The sequence below is a fragment of the Coffea eugenioides genome, unplaced genomic scaffold (genome assembly GCF_003713205.1).
Source record: "Coffea eugenioides isolate CCC68of unplaced genomic scaffold, Ceug_1.0 ScVebR1_2756;HRSCAF=3842, whole genome shotgun sequence".
Classification (NCBI taxonomy): Eukaryota; Viridiplantae; Streptophyta; class Magnoliopsida; order Gentianales; family Rubiaceae; genus Coffea; species Coffea eugenioides.
In genome coordinates, this window is record NW_020863270.1 from 22,654 (window position 1) to 37,231 (window position 14,578).

At 38.9% G+C, this 14,578-nt stretch overlaps 2 protein-coding genes across 2 annotated transcripts; both read left to right on the forward strand.

The window, feature by feature from the left end:
* Nucleotides 1-494: 494 nt before the first annotated feature.
* On the forward strand, nucleotides 495-2,049 carry LOC113757127. The gene is made up of 2 exons (XM_027300533.1): nucleotides 495-1,560; nucleotides 1,700-2,049. Exons 1-2 carry the CDS (start codon nucleotides 495-497, stop codon nucleotides 2,047-2,049), a joined length of 1,416 nt encoding a protein of 471 aa, XP_027156334.1.
* Nucleotides 2,050-2,063: 14 nt separating this feature from the next.
* LOC113757128 lies at nucleotides 2,064-2,819 on the forward strand. The gene has a single exon (XM_027300536.1). The coding sequence runs from the start codon at nucleotides 2,064-2,066 to the stop codon at nucleotides 2,817-2,819; it is 756 nt and encodes a 251-aa protein (XP_027156337.1).
* Nucleotides 2,820-14,578: the final 11,759 nt, after the last annotated feature.

Here is a 14,578-nt window from a genome sequence, read left to right on the forward strand (position 1 = left end):
TGGGTTGAAGAAGAAGAAAATGGGGAAACAAGCAGGAGAAATATTCGAGTCCATACTCATGGTGGTCATTATCACAGTATAGAATATTACTATGGCTGTTATGACCCCTTGCAGTACCCTCTTCTTTTTCCTTTTGGTGAACTCAGTTGGCATCAGGGAATCCAGAAAAAAGGAAAAAAGATCCACAAGAAAAATACTCGAAATAAGAATTCTGAAAGTTCAATTTCCCTAATGCTTGCTGCTACTGTTGAAGAACTATTACATATGGAACAAGATGGTAGGTGTAGCCAATCTTATTCATCTATTTGTAGTTCAGTTCAGCATAGTAAATTAACTAATTATTCTGCAATTTGTCGACCAGCAATGGCGAACATTGATAATGATCCAAATTTTGTTTCTGTGAGAGAGTATTATGCTTATAAGTTCCAGATAAGGGATAATGATGAGTTTTTTTGCATCATTTTGCTAGATTAATTCAGTAATTTATAGTGGATATGTATGTTAAGCTTGAATCTCAAAGACTAGATTTTTTTAGATCACAACAAGAGGAAATAAGGAGAGAGTTTTTGCAAGGATTACAAGACTCTGTGGCTACTGGTGAAACACAGGCAGCAAATATTGGTCAGAGAATTTTTTTACCGGCAAGCTTTATTGGAGGGCCAAGAAATATGAGAAGAAAATACATAGATGCAATGACTTTGGTCCAAAAATTTGGTAAACCGGATATCTTCTTGACCATGACTTGCAATCCTAATTGGCCAGAAATAAAAGAACACCTAATTGAAAAAGAAGAAGCACAGAATCACCCTGATTTGATTGTAAGAGTCTTTCGTGCTAAATTTGAAGAATTAAAAAATGAAATCCTGAAGAAAAATATTTTTGGTGAAGTGGCAGCCTATACATATGTTATAGAGTTTCAAAAAAGAGGCTTGCCACATGCACACTTCCTCTTAATTTTGAAATCTCAACATAAAATGTTCAGACCTGAAGAGTATGATAAGATTGTCAGCACCGAGATTCCAGACAAAGTGAAATACCTACACTTATATAAAATGGTTAAAAAACACATGATGCATGGTCCATGTGGTGTTTTAAATCCATCAAGTGTGTGTATGACAAAGAATGGCAAGTGTAGGCATTCCTATCCAAAGGATTTTTGTAAGGAAACAACCCAGACCATTAATTCTTATCCAGTATATAGGCGAAGTAATAATGGTGTTAGAGTCAAAGTTAGGCAGCATTACTTGGATAATAGATGGGTTGTTCCCTATAATGCCTATTTATTGGCTAAATTTGATTGTCACATTAATGTTGAAATTTGTTCAACAATTCAGGCTGTTAAGTACATCTATAAATACATTTGCAAAGGACATGATAGAATCAATTTTCATGTTAATTCCGATAATCCAAACAGCCATATTGATGAAATCCAGCAATATCGAGCAGCTCACTGGGTCTCACCACGTGAGGCTGGATGGAGACTTTTTCGTTTTGCTATGGGCGAAATAAAACTTGCAGTAATGCATTTGCAGCTTCACCTAGGAAACTATCAGCCTATAAGTTTCAAAAAGCATTAGAATTTGACCAGTGTTGTGAGCAATCCAAGAAACAAAAAGACAATGCTCACTGAATTCTTCTACATGAATAGAACAGATTTAGAAGCTCAGACTCTGAATTGTACATATTCTGAATTTTGCAGACCATTTTGTTTGGCTTCCTGATGAGAAACGTTGGAAAATGAGAGATCGAGGGGACTCTATAGGAAGAATAAATGCAGTTCATCCGACTGAAGGAGAGAGGTACTACCTTAGGCTTCTTTTAACAAAAGTCCGTGCTCCGAAGTCCTTTGATGACTTGAAAACTTATAATGGTGTACTTGTTAGAACCTTTCGTGAAGCAGCACTTTTAAGAGGGCTGCTTCAAGATGATAACAACCAAGAACATTTTCTTGAAGAGGCTTCTCTCTTTCATATGCCTTATGAATTGAGAAGACTTTTTGCAACCCTTTTTGTATATCTTGTCTTAACAATCCCATACAATTATGGTTAAAATTTGAGGCTGTAATGTCGGTGGATTTTCTAAGGTGTTCAGATTTGACTCCTAGAGAGGTCAGGAAAAAGGTACTGCAACAAATAAGTGGTTTTCTTGAATCAATGGGAAAAAGCATAGCTTCATTTGGATTGGTTTCGAATGATCTATCATCCTTTGATGTTGAGAATCAAACAAGCGAATGGTTAGCTGAAAGAAGCATAATAGTTCGTGAAGAAGATCTGAATGCAATTTCTTTGCTTAATGAAAAACAAAGGCATGCATTTGAGATCATATCTCACCGCATATATGAGAACAAAAGTGGGGCCTTTTTGGTAGATGGCCCTGGAGGCATTGAAAAATCATTTATCTATAGAGCGTTGCTAGCTGATGTAAGGTCTAAAGGGTATTTAGCACTAGCAATAGCCACTTTAGGAATTGCTACTTCTATACTACTAGGAGGTAGGACTGCCCATTCACGATTTAAAATTCCAATTGATCTTTCAGAAGGCAGAGCATGTAGAGTTAGCAAACAAAGCAGCCTGGCAGCAATGATTAGAGAATCCAAACTAACTATCTGGGATGAGGCTCCTATGTCAAAAGGATCTGCAATTGAAGCATTAAATGATCTATTGCAAGATCTTATGAACTCCTCAGAAATATTTGGTGCAAAAGTTGTCGTCTTTGGTGGCGACTTTAGACAAACATTTCCAGTTGTTATTAGAGGAAATCAATCTGAGACTATTAATGCTTGCATGATAAATTATCTGAGACTATTAATGCTTGCATAATAAATTCTCTTCTATGGCCTTCTCTTGAAAAATTGCAGTTAACAGAGAATATGAGGGCTCGATTAGACCCCTCATTTACTGATTATTTATTGAGAGTTGGCAATGGAACTGAAAAAATCCAAGATGATAGCTACATAAAGATTCCCTCTTCAATTTTGCTTGAAAATAGTGAGGCTGATTCTACACTAGATAATTTGATAAATTTAGTGTACCCCAATACCATGACTGCATCATCAGATGCTAACACTCCAGTCAACCGAGCAATTCTGTCCACAAAAAATAATTTTGTTGATGAGGTGAACGACATTCTCATTAGCAAATTTCCAGGTGAAGCAGTAGAATATCTTAGTTTTGATGAAACCTTAAATCCAAATCATCAGGGACAGTATGAGGACTTTTTGAATTCTCTTTCCCTAAGTGGACTTCCACCACATAGGCTAATCTTGAAGGTTAATGCACCAATAATCTTGCTTAGAAATTTAGATCCCACTGAAGGCCTTTGTAATGGGACAAGATTAATATGCAAGAATTTGAGCCGAAATGTTATTCATGCTCAAATAGTTGTAGGTGATTTTGCTGGAAAAGGTGTTTTCATCCATAGAATTCCGTTAGAATCTCCAACTGATGAGCAATACCCTGTCCCATATAAGAGAACTCAGTTTCCAATCCGTTTTGCTTTGCAATGACAATTAACAAACCTCAAAGACAACCATTAGATTTTGTAGGTATTTATTTAAGAGAACTTGTGTTTTCTCATGGCCAGCTTTATGTGGCGTTATCACGTGCAAGAACAGCTTTACAAGTCAAGTTACTCATTAAGCCTCCATTTTTTGATAAATCTAGAATAAATCAGACAAAAAATATTGTATATAGAGAAGTTCTTGAAGCTTCTCAATTAGCTGTCAAGTAAATGAACATTCTTTTGCTGTTTCTTCAATTTTTAATTAATCCTATTATAATGGTAGTCTATATTTAGAATTAAATTCATCTGTTTGTACCATTTATAGATAAGCATGACAAGACGCTACCTTCCAGTGAATGAGGTCGTTGAGGAAGTAAAAGGATGAATAGTACTGGCTTAGGTTGTTGAGAGAGGACATGTTCAGTTGAGTCGAGGAGCAAGGCCCGTGAACTACCGCCGCTTCCTTCTTACAGATTCTGAGGTAACAAAAAAATAAAAATATTCCTTCAATTTTTGCATATATCTTTGACTATTTTACAAATTTACAACTTTTCTTCTTTATGATGCAACAGGGAACAAAGGTTTGAGCAGTCATTTATGGCAATGACATCCGTTTTTTTGCTGGCATGTTGATGCCATTCAGGAGATACTATATCTCCAGTGCAGCTCTTCGCAAAGCAGAACCAAGGTATAAGGTCAGTGACTACTCGTATTCTTGGGTAATCTATAACAGAACGTTGGTTGAGGAGTATGTTGAGCAGGTTCCGCCGGTTATTCCATGTCACTTTGAGCTCACAGCATTTGAAAACTTATTCAAATTTGCTGACACAGAAAATTTGCAAAGTAAGTTCATGCTTTATCTTAGATAATCCCAATGTATTCCTTATGTTATCTTCAGTTTATCCTTAGATTGAAATATTCTTTTGAATAATAGATATCCAAGGTATTGTCGTGCATGTTTTTCCTTCAAGGGAATAGAGTCTTGATTCAACGACTAGAGACTTGGTTGTTATTAATCAAGAGTAAGCCAACCGGAACAAAAGAATAGACTTTCAATTTACTAAATAAACTTATTACATTCTTTAATTTTTATCATATTTATTGCTTTTTTAGAAAAAGGCCAATGCTCCTTACTCTATGGAACGAATTTGAAGCAAATGAAGGAGCACAGCTGGCAAACACTATCGCAAACAACAACATCATCATAGCTATGAGAGTCAAAGTAACTACTTTTAACTGTAAGTTACAGCTCCCATTGCTCAAGAAATTATTACTGCTTTGCCTGCAATACTTCAACTTTAATAAGCTAATTATATACTATTTTCTTAGATCTATCTCTAACAACAAGGCTTGCAAGTTGTCTGCTGGTGAATCCACCAACTCCTCAAGCCACTGTATTAAGGCAATGGTAAGCATATCATGTTTTATAATTATACATAAAGACTGGAAAATATAACATGTCATATTTATGTTCATAGGTATGATCAGAATCAGCAGGAAATTGCACAACTATTTGAGGCGGACAGTTACAAAGACTCAACCAAATTGCTGTCTCCGCCCAAAAATAATGATATCATTAGTGTTGAGAACGCTTGTCGCGCCCCACTTTTCGAATGAATATGAATGTGAAGTGTGATGTGTGAGTGATGTGTGTGTGAAGTGTGGTGTGAACGTGTGCAAAATGAAAAGTAAAAAGGCCATGGGACTTTGGAAAGTGACGATTTGGCCAAATGAAATTTTAAAAAGGGTTTTTAGATATGAAAACGGAGTCGCCACTTGGTATAGATTTGGGGTGTACCAAGTCACCCAAAAAAGTGTTTTTTAAAGACAAAGTAGTAAAACCCTTTTTAAAACGACTCCTAGTCCACGTAAGCCAAAGAAAAAGGTTCGGGGGTCACGTTTGACAAAGGGGAAGGCAAGGATAGAATCCAAGGCACCCCTTTGACCTAACCAAGGCTAGTTGCGCGACTCAAACCAATTTTTCCTAATTTTTCTACCCAAGGTATGTATCGCGTATTGGATATGTCTATATGAATGCAAAAACCTAGACCTAGGGGAATTGGGGGGAAATTTCTCTTCAAAGGTTGAGTGGTGCCAATCACATTAATTGTGAAGCCCAATAATGATCCTTTTGGAGAGGTCACACCTAAACCTAAATGACGTGAAAAATGAGTGGAATGCATGCCATGTGAAAGTGTGAGTTTGTGTGAAATGAGAAAAATGATAAAAGTAATAAGATAAGAGTGAAGGTGTGCAAATGTAGATGAAAGTACTCGTGTGCGAGTGAAGATAAAAATGTTCGTGTGCAAGTGAAGATAAAAGGGTTCGTGTGCAAGTGGAGATAAAAAAGTGTTTGTGTGCAAGTGAAAGTGATAAAAAGGTGCATGTGTGCAAATGAGACAAAAGTGAAAGTGTAATGATAGAGTGGATTGAGAATGCATGAGCCTAGGGAATTCATGCATATTGGGTACGGGAAAACCTAAATCGTGACTTGATTTTCCCTTTGATTAGAAGGCGAAACTAGCGTGCTAAGGCTATCGAGCAGCCACACTCGCTCGTTTCCCTTATCGGAAGGGGACACTCAAGCAAATGGACCCTACAACTATCATGATATGCAAAAAATCCTAAAATGAAGGGAAAGGGGGTTCGAGGAGCGTGCCAAGTGATAAAACTAAGAAAAATGCATGATATGTGGTGAACAAGCAAATGATATGCTAATGAAGGGAAATCCCTAAGGGTCTAGCGTTGGACTAGCCCATTCTATGAATTCCGACTAGCGTTGGACTAGCGGAAACGTACATTCATTCATTCCATTCATTCATGGCTATGAAAGCAAGTAGACATGCCAAAACACTCGTAAACACATAGCACATAGCATTTAGCATGCTCGACTAGATGCAAGAGCCTAATAAAGCAATTAAACATGTAGCAACAAAAACAAGTGACCAAGGGGAAGGGGAAGTGGACCAGATGCTCTCCGAGCCCTATCTATTACAAGCCAAGAGGTGTACACATACCCCATAAAAGCATAAAGGGGAAGGGAAAATGGACAAGATGCTCTCCGAGCCCTATCTATTACAAGCCAAGAGGTGTACACATACCCCATAAAACTTAAGTAAAAGTAAAAGCAAGTAAATGCATGCAAGGAGGTAAGGAAAGCGAAGTAGACATGCATATTCACATAACACGTAGGAGCACGTAGTGTCAAATGAAGTGCAAACATAAGGGATAGAGTGTACCTCCCTTGGAATGGAGTCCAAATGAAAGAAAAATGGCTTCAAAACAATAAAAGGGTCACGGTACCTCAAATAGTATAACAAAGTTACCAAAAACCCTCCTAATTGCACTTTAAGTGAAATCAAACTATGCATAATTTCCAATAAAGGAATCCACCAAGGACCCAAATGCAAGCATTAATCAACCATTCAAAGCTAAATGAAACATTTTAGAACTCAAAAGGTCCATGAGCATGAAAAAGGTCAATTAATCAACTTATTTTAGGGAAAATAAGAAAATAAAAAAAAAGCAACCACAAGCTCATTTAGACACAATGGTCCACAAATCCATGCATCAAACATCACCTTAGCAAAACATGGTGACCAATGAAGGCCAACAAGCAATTGAATTGAAATATTAATGCTACCAAAGACTCAATGGTGAACACTAACCAAGCATTCAAGCTCAAACATTTCTAAGACCTTCAAAAATCCAAAGGCAAAGAAAAAGTCAAGTAATGGCTTAACATGCATTATTCTAAAACCTATTTTGCAAGAAATTAGAACATGCTTGGGCTTTTGTGGAACATGGAGAAACTTGAGGGATCGAATTGATTAAGTGTTTCAACTACTTGGGCCATAGTGAGTCAAGAGGGGACTTGGGGGGTTAAAGTGCAAATTTTAGAACACATTCCATGCATGCTACGTAAAAAAAGAATTGAAACCATCTTTACTTTCTGCAAATTCCTGCTGCAATTCCGGCAGCTTGATAACAAGCCAGAAAAATGACCAGAAACATTATAAACAGAGCACAAACTTCATCCATTTCTCTATAACCAACAATGACATGAATTTTATGTATGCAAACCGGAATTTGAAACAAGGTTTATGCTAAAAGGTTTCGGCAGCTAAAGCAATTTTCTACAATGAATTCTCTGCTACACACTTGCATATTCAGCTTACGCAAATGAAGATCGCACAATGACTCAATCACTTAGTTACCAGAGCCACACACATCTCCCAAACATAATCATCCGTCCCCCATGAGATTTAATTAAAGCCACCATGCATGAAATGCAGCAAAGCAATGTGAGTTTTAGCAGCAACTTCGCTTGACCAGAAACATTCCCAAGGGTGTTGTTAGCAACACACAAATGCACCTAACTACTCTCAACGTGTCCAATAATGCTCTTCATACGAAAAATGCAACCCAGATGCAAAGCAATAAATTCAATAACAATGAAATGATCACTGCTGCAACAAAAAAAGATGGAGCAGAACCTGTTGTTCGAAGCAGCTTTGCTCGAAAAAAGTTCATATCAGAAACACGCAGCTTTGCTCGAAAAAAGTTCATATCAGAAACACGCAGCTTTGCTCAACAATTTTCAACCAAAATCATAGTTTTTAAACTAAACAACAAGACACTCGGCTCAGTCACACAAGCAAACGTAACAGAAATTGGTGCAAAAAAATTCTGGACAAACATTCGTGTGACAGTGGCTTAGTGACCAGGAATTCACTTTTTCATTAAGCCTCTGCCTATGATTCAAGCATTTCGGCTCCCCCAAACATGCAAACCTGATCCCTCTTATCTCACTCCCCTCAACCAGCACTCCAAAACCCAAGACCCGCAAAATGGACGACCGAAACTTTTATTTTGCTGCAGATTTTGCAGCTTATCAAACACAAACCCATATACCTTAAACCTTCTTCCGAAACTTCAGAATGGATGCACAAGATATGAACCTAAGGCCCAAACCACAATTTTATAATCAAGAACGAGCAAAAGACTGAACAAACTGGGCAAACATCTTTGACGTCTAGCAAACTCTCATGGCAGCAACAAATTTTAATAGCGAAACAACAAGGATTCAATCAAGCCGCGGTTAAAACATGCAAAAGAAAAGAAATCAAACCTAAACGGAGGGGCAGGACTTGAATGAAGGAAAGAAGAAAGATCCACAGTGGGCAGCTGGCTGCAAAAACCCACGCTCTTCGGCGATGCTTGAAGACGATGGTGGTCAGTTCCAGTAGCGATGGTGGCTCCAGTTTTTTGGCAAGCCGTTGGCCACTTGGTTACACTGGAGAAAGAGGGTTGTGGCTGTTGGTGGCTGCGATGGAGGTTGTGCCAGTGGGCTTCGGAGTGAAGTGTAGTGGTGAAGTCCACGGCGGTAGAAATAGCAAATGCGGACTGGTGGTTGGAAGTTCGTGGGCGGTGGTTATGGAGTTTTGCGGGCTCTCCTGGTTTCTCCCTTTCCAGCCCGTTCTTTCCTTTCTCTTCTCTAGCCGTCAAGAAGTTTTTCTATTTTTCTCTCAAACCCTCGCTGTTATCCTCTCTCCCTTTTCCTCTCCTGGCTGCCTTCCCCCCCCTGCTGTTTTCTTCTCACATCCCCTCAACTCCAGCTCTCTATCCGCATCCTCCCTCTCTCTGTTTCGTTCTTTTGTTTTCCACAGCCGCCCCCAAAACCTCTCTATCTCTCCTGGTTTCTAGTTTTTCCTTTTGCCGTTCGTTCCTTCCTCCCGTCAGCTCCCCCTTTGCGGCTACCTTTCTCTTTTGCTATTTATACCAGGAACCCCCCTCCTAAACCCTCAAACAATTTCTACTCTATTTGCAGCCAAGGGCTGCTCAAGCCCTTCTTTTGCAAGCTGCAAAACATTGCAGCTTACATGCTACGACAGTTTTTTTTTTTTTTTTTTTTTTTTTTTTAGCTTTCAACTTAATAAATACAGAAATGATAAAATATAAATAATAATAATAACAAATTGACAAAAACCGAGTAATAATAATAATAACAATAATGAAAATAATTTAAAAAACTAAACAACTAAAAACAACAAAAATAGCCATTTTTCCATCTTTTTTGTTTCATTTTTCTTTTTCATAGTTTTTTTTCATTTTTCACCTTTTCTCTTTTTTCTAAATGAATCAAACAACAATAAAAGATAAATTAAGTAGAAATGGCTAAAATAAAGCTAAATAAAACAAAATTGCTATTTTTCTTTTCTTTTTCCCTTTTTTCCTTTTTTATGATTTTTCCTTTTTCTTCTTTTTTTTTTTCAAGAAATTCTATGCTAAAAACTTACAAATAAAAATAAAACTATAAACTAAAAACTAAAAATCGAATAAAACTAACACGACAAATAAAAAACTAAAAATAAACAGTAAATGAAATTACACCAAAAATTTGGTGTCTACAGTTTGCCCCTCTTTGTCTGAGTTTTGGAAAAACTTGAGACAAAGAAGTAGACACCAAATACTTACCTACTTTATTCGGCGGCGAACGTCACGAACGGTGGACGTTTTAAAAATGGGGACTGACCCCTTTTGACGAAGTTTAAAGTGAAATTGGCTTAGACGGGAAATTAAAGCGGGACTGACCCGAACAAAAAATTAAAACGGGACTGGCCCGAACAAGAAATTTAAAACGGGACTGACCCGAACAGAAATGTAAATGGGATAGACCCACGGGATAGACCCGGACAGGAATTTAAATGGGATAGACCCGAACAGAAATGTAAAATTGGGATAGACCCACGGGATAGACCCGGACAGGAATTTAAATTGGGATACCCACGGGATAGACCCGAACAGAAATGTAAAATTGGGATAGACCCATGGGATAGACCCGGACAGAAATTTAAAATTGGGATATACCCACGGGATAGACCCGGACGGAAATGTAAATTTGGGATAGACCCACGGGATAGACCCGGACAGGAATTTAATGTAAATTTGGGATAGACCCACGGGATAGACCCGGACTGAAATTTAAAATTGGGATAGACCCACGTGATAGACCCGGACAGAAATTTAAATTTGGGATAGACCACGGGATAGACCCGAACAGAAATGTAAAATTGGGATAGACCCACGGGATAGACCCGGACAGAAATTTAAATTGGGATAGACCCACGGGATAGACCCGGACAGAAATTTAAAATTGGGATAGACCCGCGGGATAGACCCGGACAGAAATTTAAATTGGGATAGACCACGGGGTAAATTGGGATAGACCCAGACAGAAATTTAAAATTAGATGAATTGAAGTGAGATGGAGTGTTGGGGGATGAAAACACGCACATTAGTGAGATAGGCTCGATGCTAACGGCGGTAGGATGAAAACGCGCACGTTAGTGAGATAGACTCGATGCTAACGGCGGTAGGATGAAACACGCACGTTAGTGAGATAGACTCGATGCTAACGACGGTAGAATGAAACACGCACGTTAGTGAGATAGACTCGATGCTAACGGCGGTAGAAATGAAACACGCACGTTAGTGAGATAGACTCGATGCTAACGGCGATAGCAATGAAACACGCACGTTAGTGAGATAGACTCGATGCTAACGGCGATAGCAATGAAACACGCACGTTAGTGAGATAGACTCGATGCTAACGGCGGTAGAAATGAGACACGCACGTTAGTGAGATTGACTCGATGCTAACGGCGGTAGAAATGAGACACGCACGTTAGTGAGATAGACTCGATGCTAACGGCGGTGGAATGAAAACATGCACGTTAGTGAGATAGACTCGATGCTAACGGCAGTAGGATGAAACGCACACGTTAGTGAGATAGACTCGATGCTAACGGCGGTGGAATGAAAACATGCACGTTAGTGAGATAGACTCGATACTAACGGCGGCAGAAATGAAACACGCACGTTAGTGAGATAGACTCGATGCTAACGGCGGTAGAATGAAAACATGCACGTTAGTGAGATAGGACTCGATGCTAACGGCGGTGGAATGAAAACATGCACGTTAGTGAGATAGACTCGATGCTAACGGCAGTAGGATGAAACGCACACGTTAGTGAGATAAACTCGATGCTAACGGTGGTAGAATGAAAACACGCACATTAGTGAGATAGACTCGATGCTAACGGCGGTAGAATGAAAACACGCACGTTAGTGAGATAGACTCGATGCTAACGGCGATAGCAATGAAACACGCACGTTAGTGAGATAGACTCGATGCTAACGGCGGTAGAATGAGACACGCACGTTAGTGAGATAGACTCGATGCTAACGGCGGCAGAAATGAAACACGCACGTTAGTGAGATAGACTCGATGCTAACGGCGGTGGAATGAAAACATGCACGTTAGTGAGATAGACTCGATGCTAACGGCAGTAGATGAAACGCACACGAGGAGATAGACTCGATTGCTAACGGTCGGTAGAAATGAAAACACGCACATTAAGTGAGATGAGCTCGATGCTTAAGGCGGTAGAATGAAAACACGCACGTTAGTGAGGATAAAACTCGAATGCTAACGGCGGTTGAAGTAAAACACGCACGTTAGTGAGATAGACTCGATGCTAACGGCGGTGAAATAGAAACGCACACGTTAGTGAGATAGACTCGATGCTAACGGTGGTGAAATAGGAACGCACACGTTAGTGAGATAGACTCGATGCTAACGGTGGTAGGATGAAAACACGCACGTTAGTGAGATAGACTCGATGCTAACGGCGGTAGGATGAAAACAATCCCAACATGACTTTTGTGAAGTTGGCGGCATAAAATCCATGCCCAACGTGGTAAAGTGACGTTGGCGGCACCAAGTCCAGGCCCAACTTGATATTGTGAAGCTGGCGGCACGAAACTCAGGCCCAACTTGATTTTTGGAAGGTTGGCGGCACGAAATCCAGGCCCAACGTGATTTTTAGAATGGTCAGTGGGATAAGACCCAATCCTGCCATCCAATTGGTGAAGAAATTGAATTTGATTTGTCAAAGTACAAGAAATTAAATTTGATTTTCCAAGAAACAAAATTTTGAACTTGATTTTTTGATTTTTTGATTTTTTCTGATTTTTCGAGAGAATCTTTTTTCTAAAAATAATTTGCCCCAGTGTAGGGCCCTTTTCCCTTCTTTCTTCTCTTTCTTCGGCATCGGCCTTCCACATCGCCAGATGCTTTTCGTCGACTTCAACTGTGAATACCTGCACAGGGCTTACGTGCACTCAAATGAGCATGACTGATTTGAAAAAAAATGCATTATTTTGATTCTTGGACGAAATCCTCAATTGGACTACAAAAATATTTGCCCCTGTGTGGGCTTATTTTGCGAAATTTTGCAAATAAAAATTTTGCCCCAGTTTGGGCCCATTTGATTGCAAAAATTGGTTTGGATGATTTCCCATTTACTTGAACAAAGAAAAACCGCACTCTAAAATTTAGAAAAGAGTGCACATACAACAATGTGAAGAAACTTTAATCGTCAAGTTTGAACTCATGCAGAAATTTCATGATGAATTCCTCGAAATAACACCAAATTTAAGAAGATTTCTTCCTTACTTTTAGCATTGGTGCTTAGGGTAACGGGTCACCACTTCTGGTTGACTCATCTTTTCAGGACCAATCAAGTGACTTTATTTTTGAAATGGCTAAGGAAATGGGAGATAAGAATCTGTCTCATTTTTGTGCCCCAGTTGTATGTAATCCTTTTAATGTCACATCTTAGTGAAAGCAAAAAGTTTGTTACCCTTATTTTCAAGAAAACTTAGTCAACATACAAGCTTTCTAGGCTTGTAACGTATGGACAGAAGTGATAGCTAAACATGTGGAAACGGGTTATGCCCTTATGATCACAAATGATTTGATGAATTTCTTATGAGCATGATCCTCACTTTGGATTGTCATGAAAGAATAAGTCAACGATGGACTTTATTAGCTTGTAATTTGGCTTGAAAACGATAGTTTAAGACTTTCAAGGATATTGCACCATAGATCGCATTTTTCCAAAATTGCCCCTATTTTGAAATCAAAAGATCTCAGACTTTGTTTGCATTTTTCTCATCACTCACCAGAGACTTCAGCGTCGAATTTTCTGCATTTTCTTGCATTTACTTTTCTTTCTTTGCTTTTTGCCTCTTTTCCCTTTCCCTCGAGCTGATGGGTTTTCACATGGTGAGTAGCGTCAACCTCATACTCAAGCAATTCAGAAATACAGCTAAAATTTTCCGGCATCAGAAATTTTCTTGACAGGGCCATTGCAAAGAACAGGAGTCAGGACTTTCGGCTTTGTAATGGGGTCAGGTGGGGTGCTTAGAAAAGTTAAGGCCTGAAAACGGATTTCAAAAGTGGTTTGAAGAATCTGAGATCGCATTGTTGCGCCAAACCCTATTTTAGGGTAAAATCAGAATTTGCCTCGGTTTTTGCTCAATTGAGGCTTTTCACTTTCATTTCCTTTTCCCTTTTGACTTTTCGGCCTTTTGCCATTCTTTTGAACTTTGCCCCAGTTTATTTTTGAACTGAGGTTCTTTTTTCTTCTTTTGATTTGGATTTTGTTGCTTTTCACTTTTCACTTCTTGAAACTTTTTCTTTTCTTTTGCAAACTTGCCCCAGTGTGGGGTTTGCGTTTCTCAGGGGTTGCCAAACGAAACGAAGTATTTCATTCTGAAGGCTCAAAAGGGATAACTAGGGTTGGAATGCTTGATCGGAAAAGAAGAGGGCCTGACTTTAATTCCGTTCTCTACATTAACTCTGAAAAGAAATTTTCATTAATGGGAAATTTTTGGCATGTATCTGAATTAACTGACTGAGGAAGACCCTTGTTCATTCACAAGTGATCCGCCGGACAAAACTTGTCATTTTCCTCTTTTCTTTTCTTTTCAAATTTGAAACCCAAGTGGAATCACATCTCTTCAATTGCAGTTCCCTCTTTTCTTTTAATATTTGCTTTTCTCTTTTTTGAAAAATTCCCCAATCTCCCTCCCCAATGTGGGGTGCGATCATATGTGCACTCGGAAAGAACCACCAATTTTAGCTCAAAATGGGGATGCAAGGGGTGATCAGTGTTTAGGTTGTAGAAACGACGGCCAAAACATCATTCTTACACCTCATGACAACCAA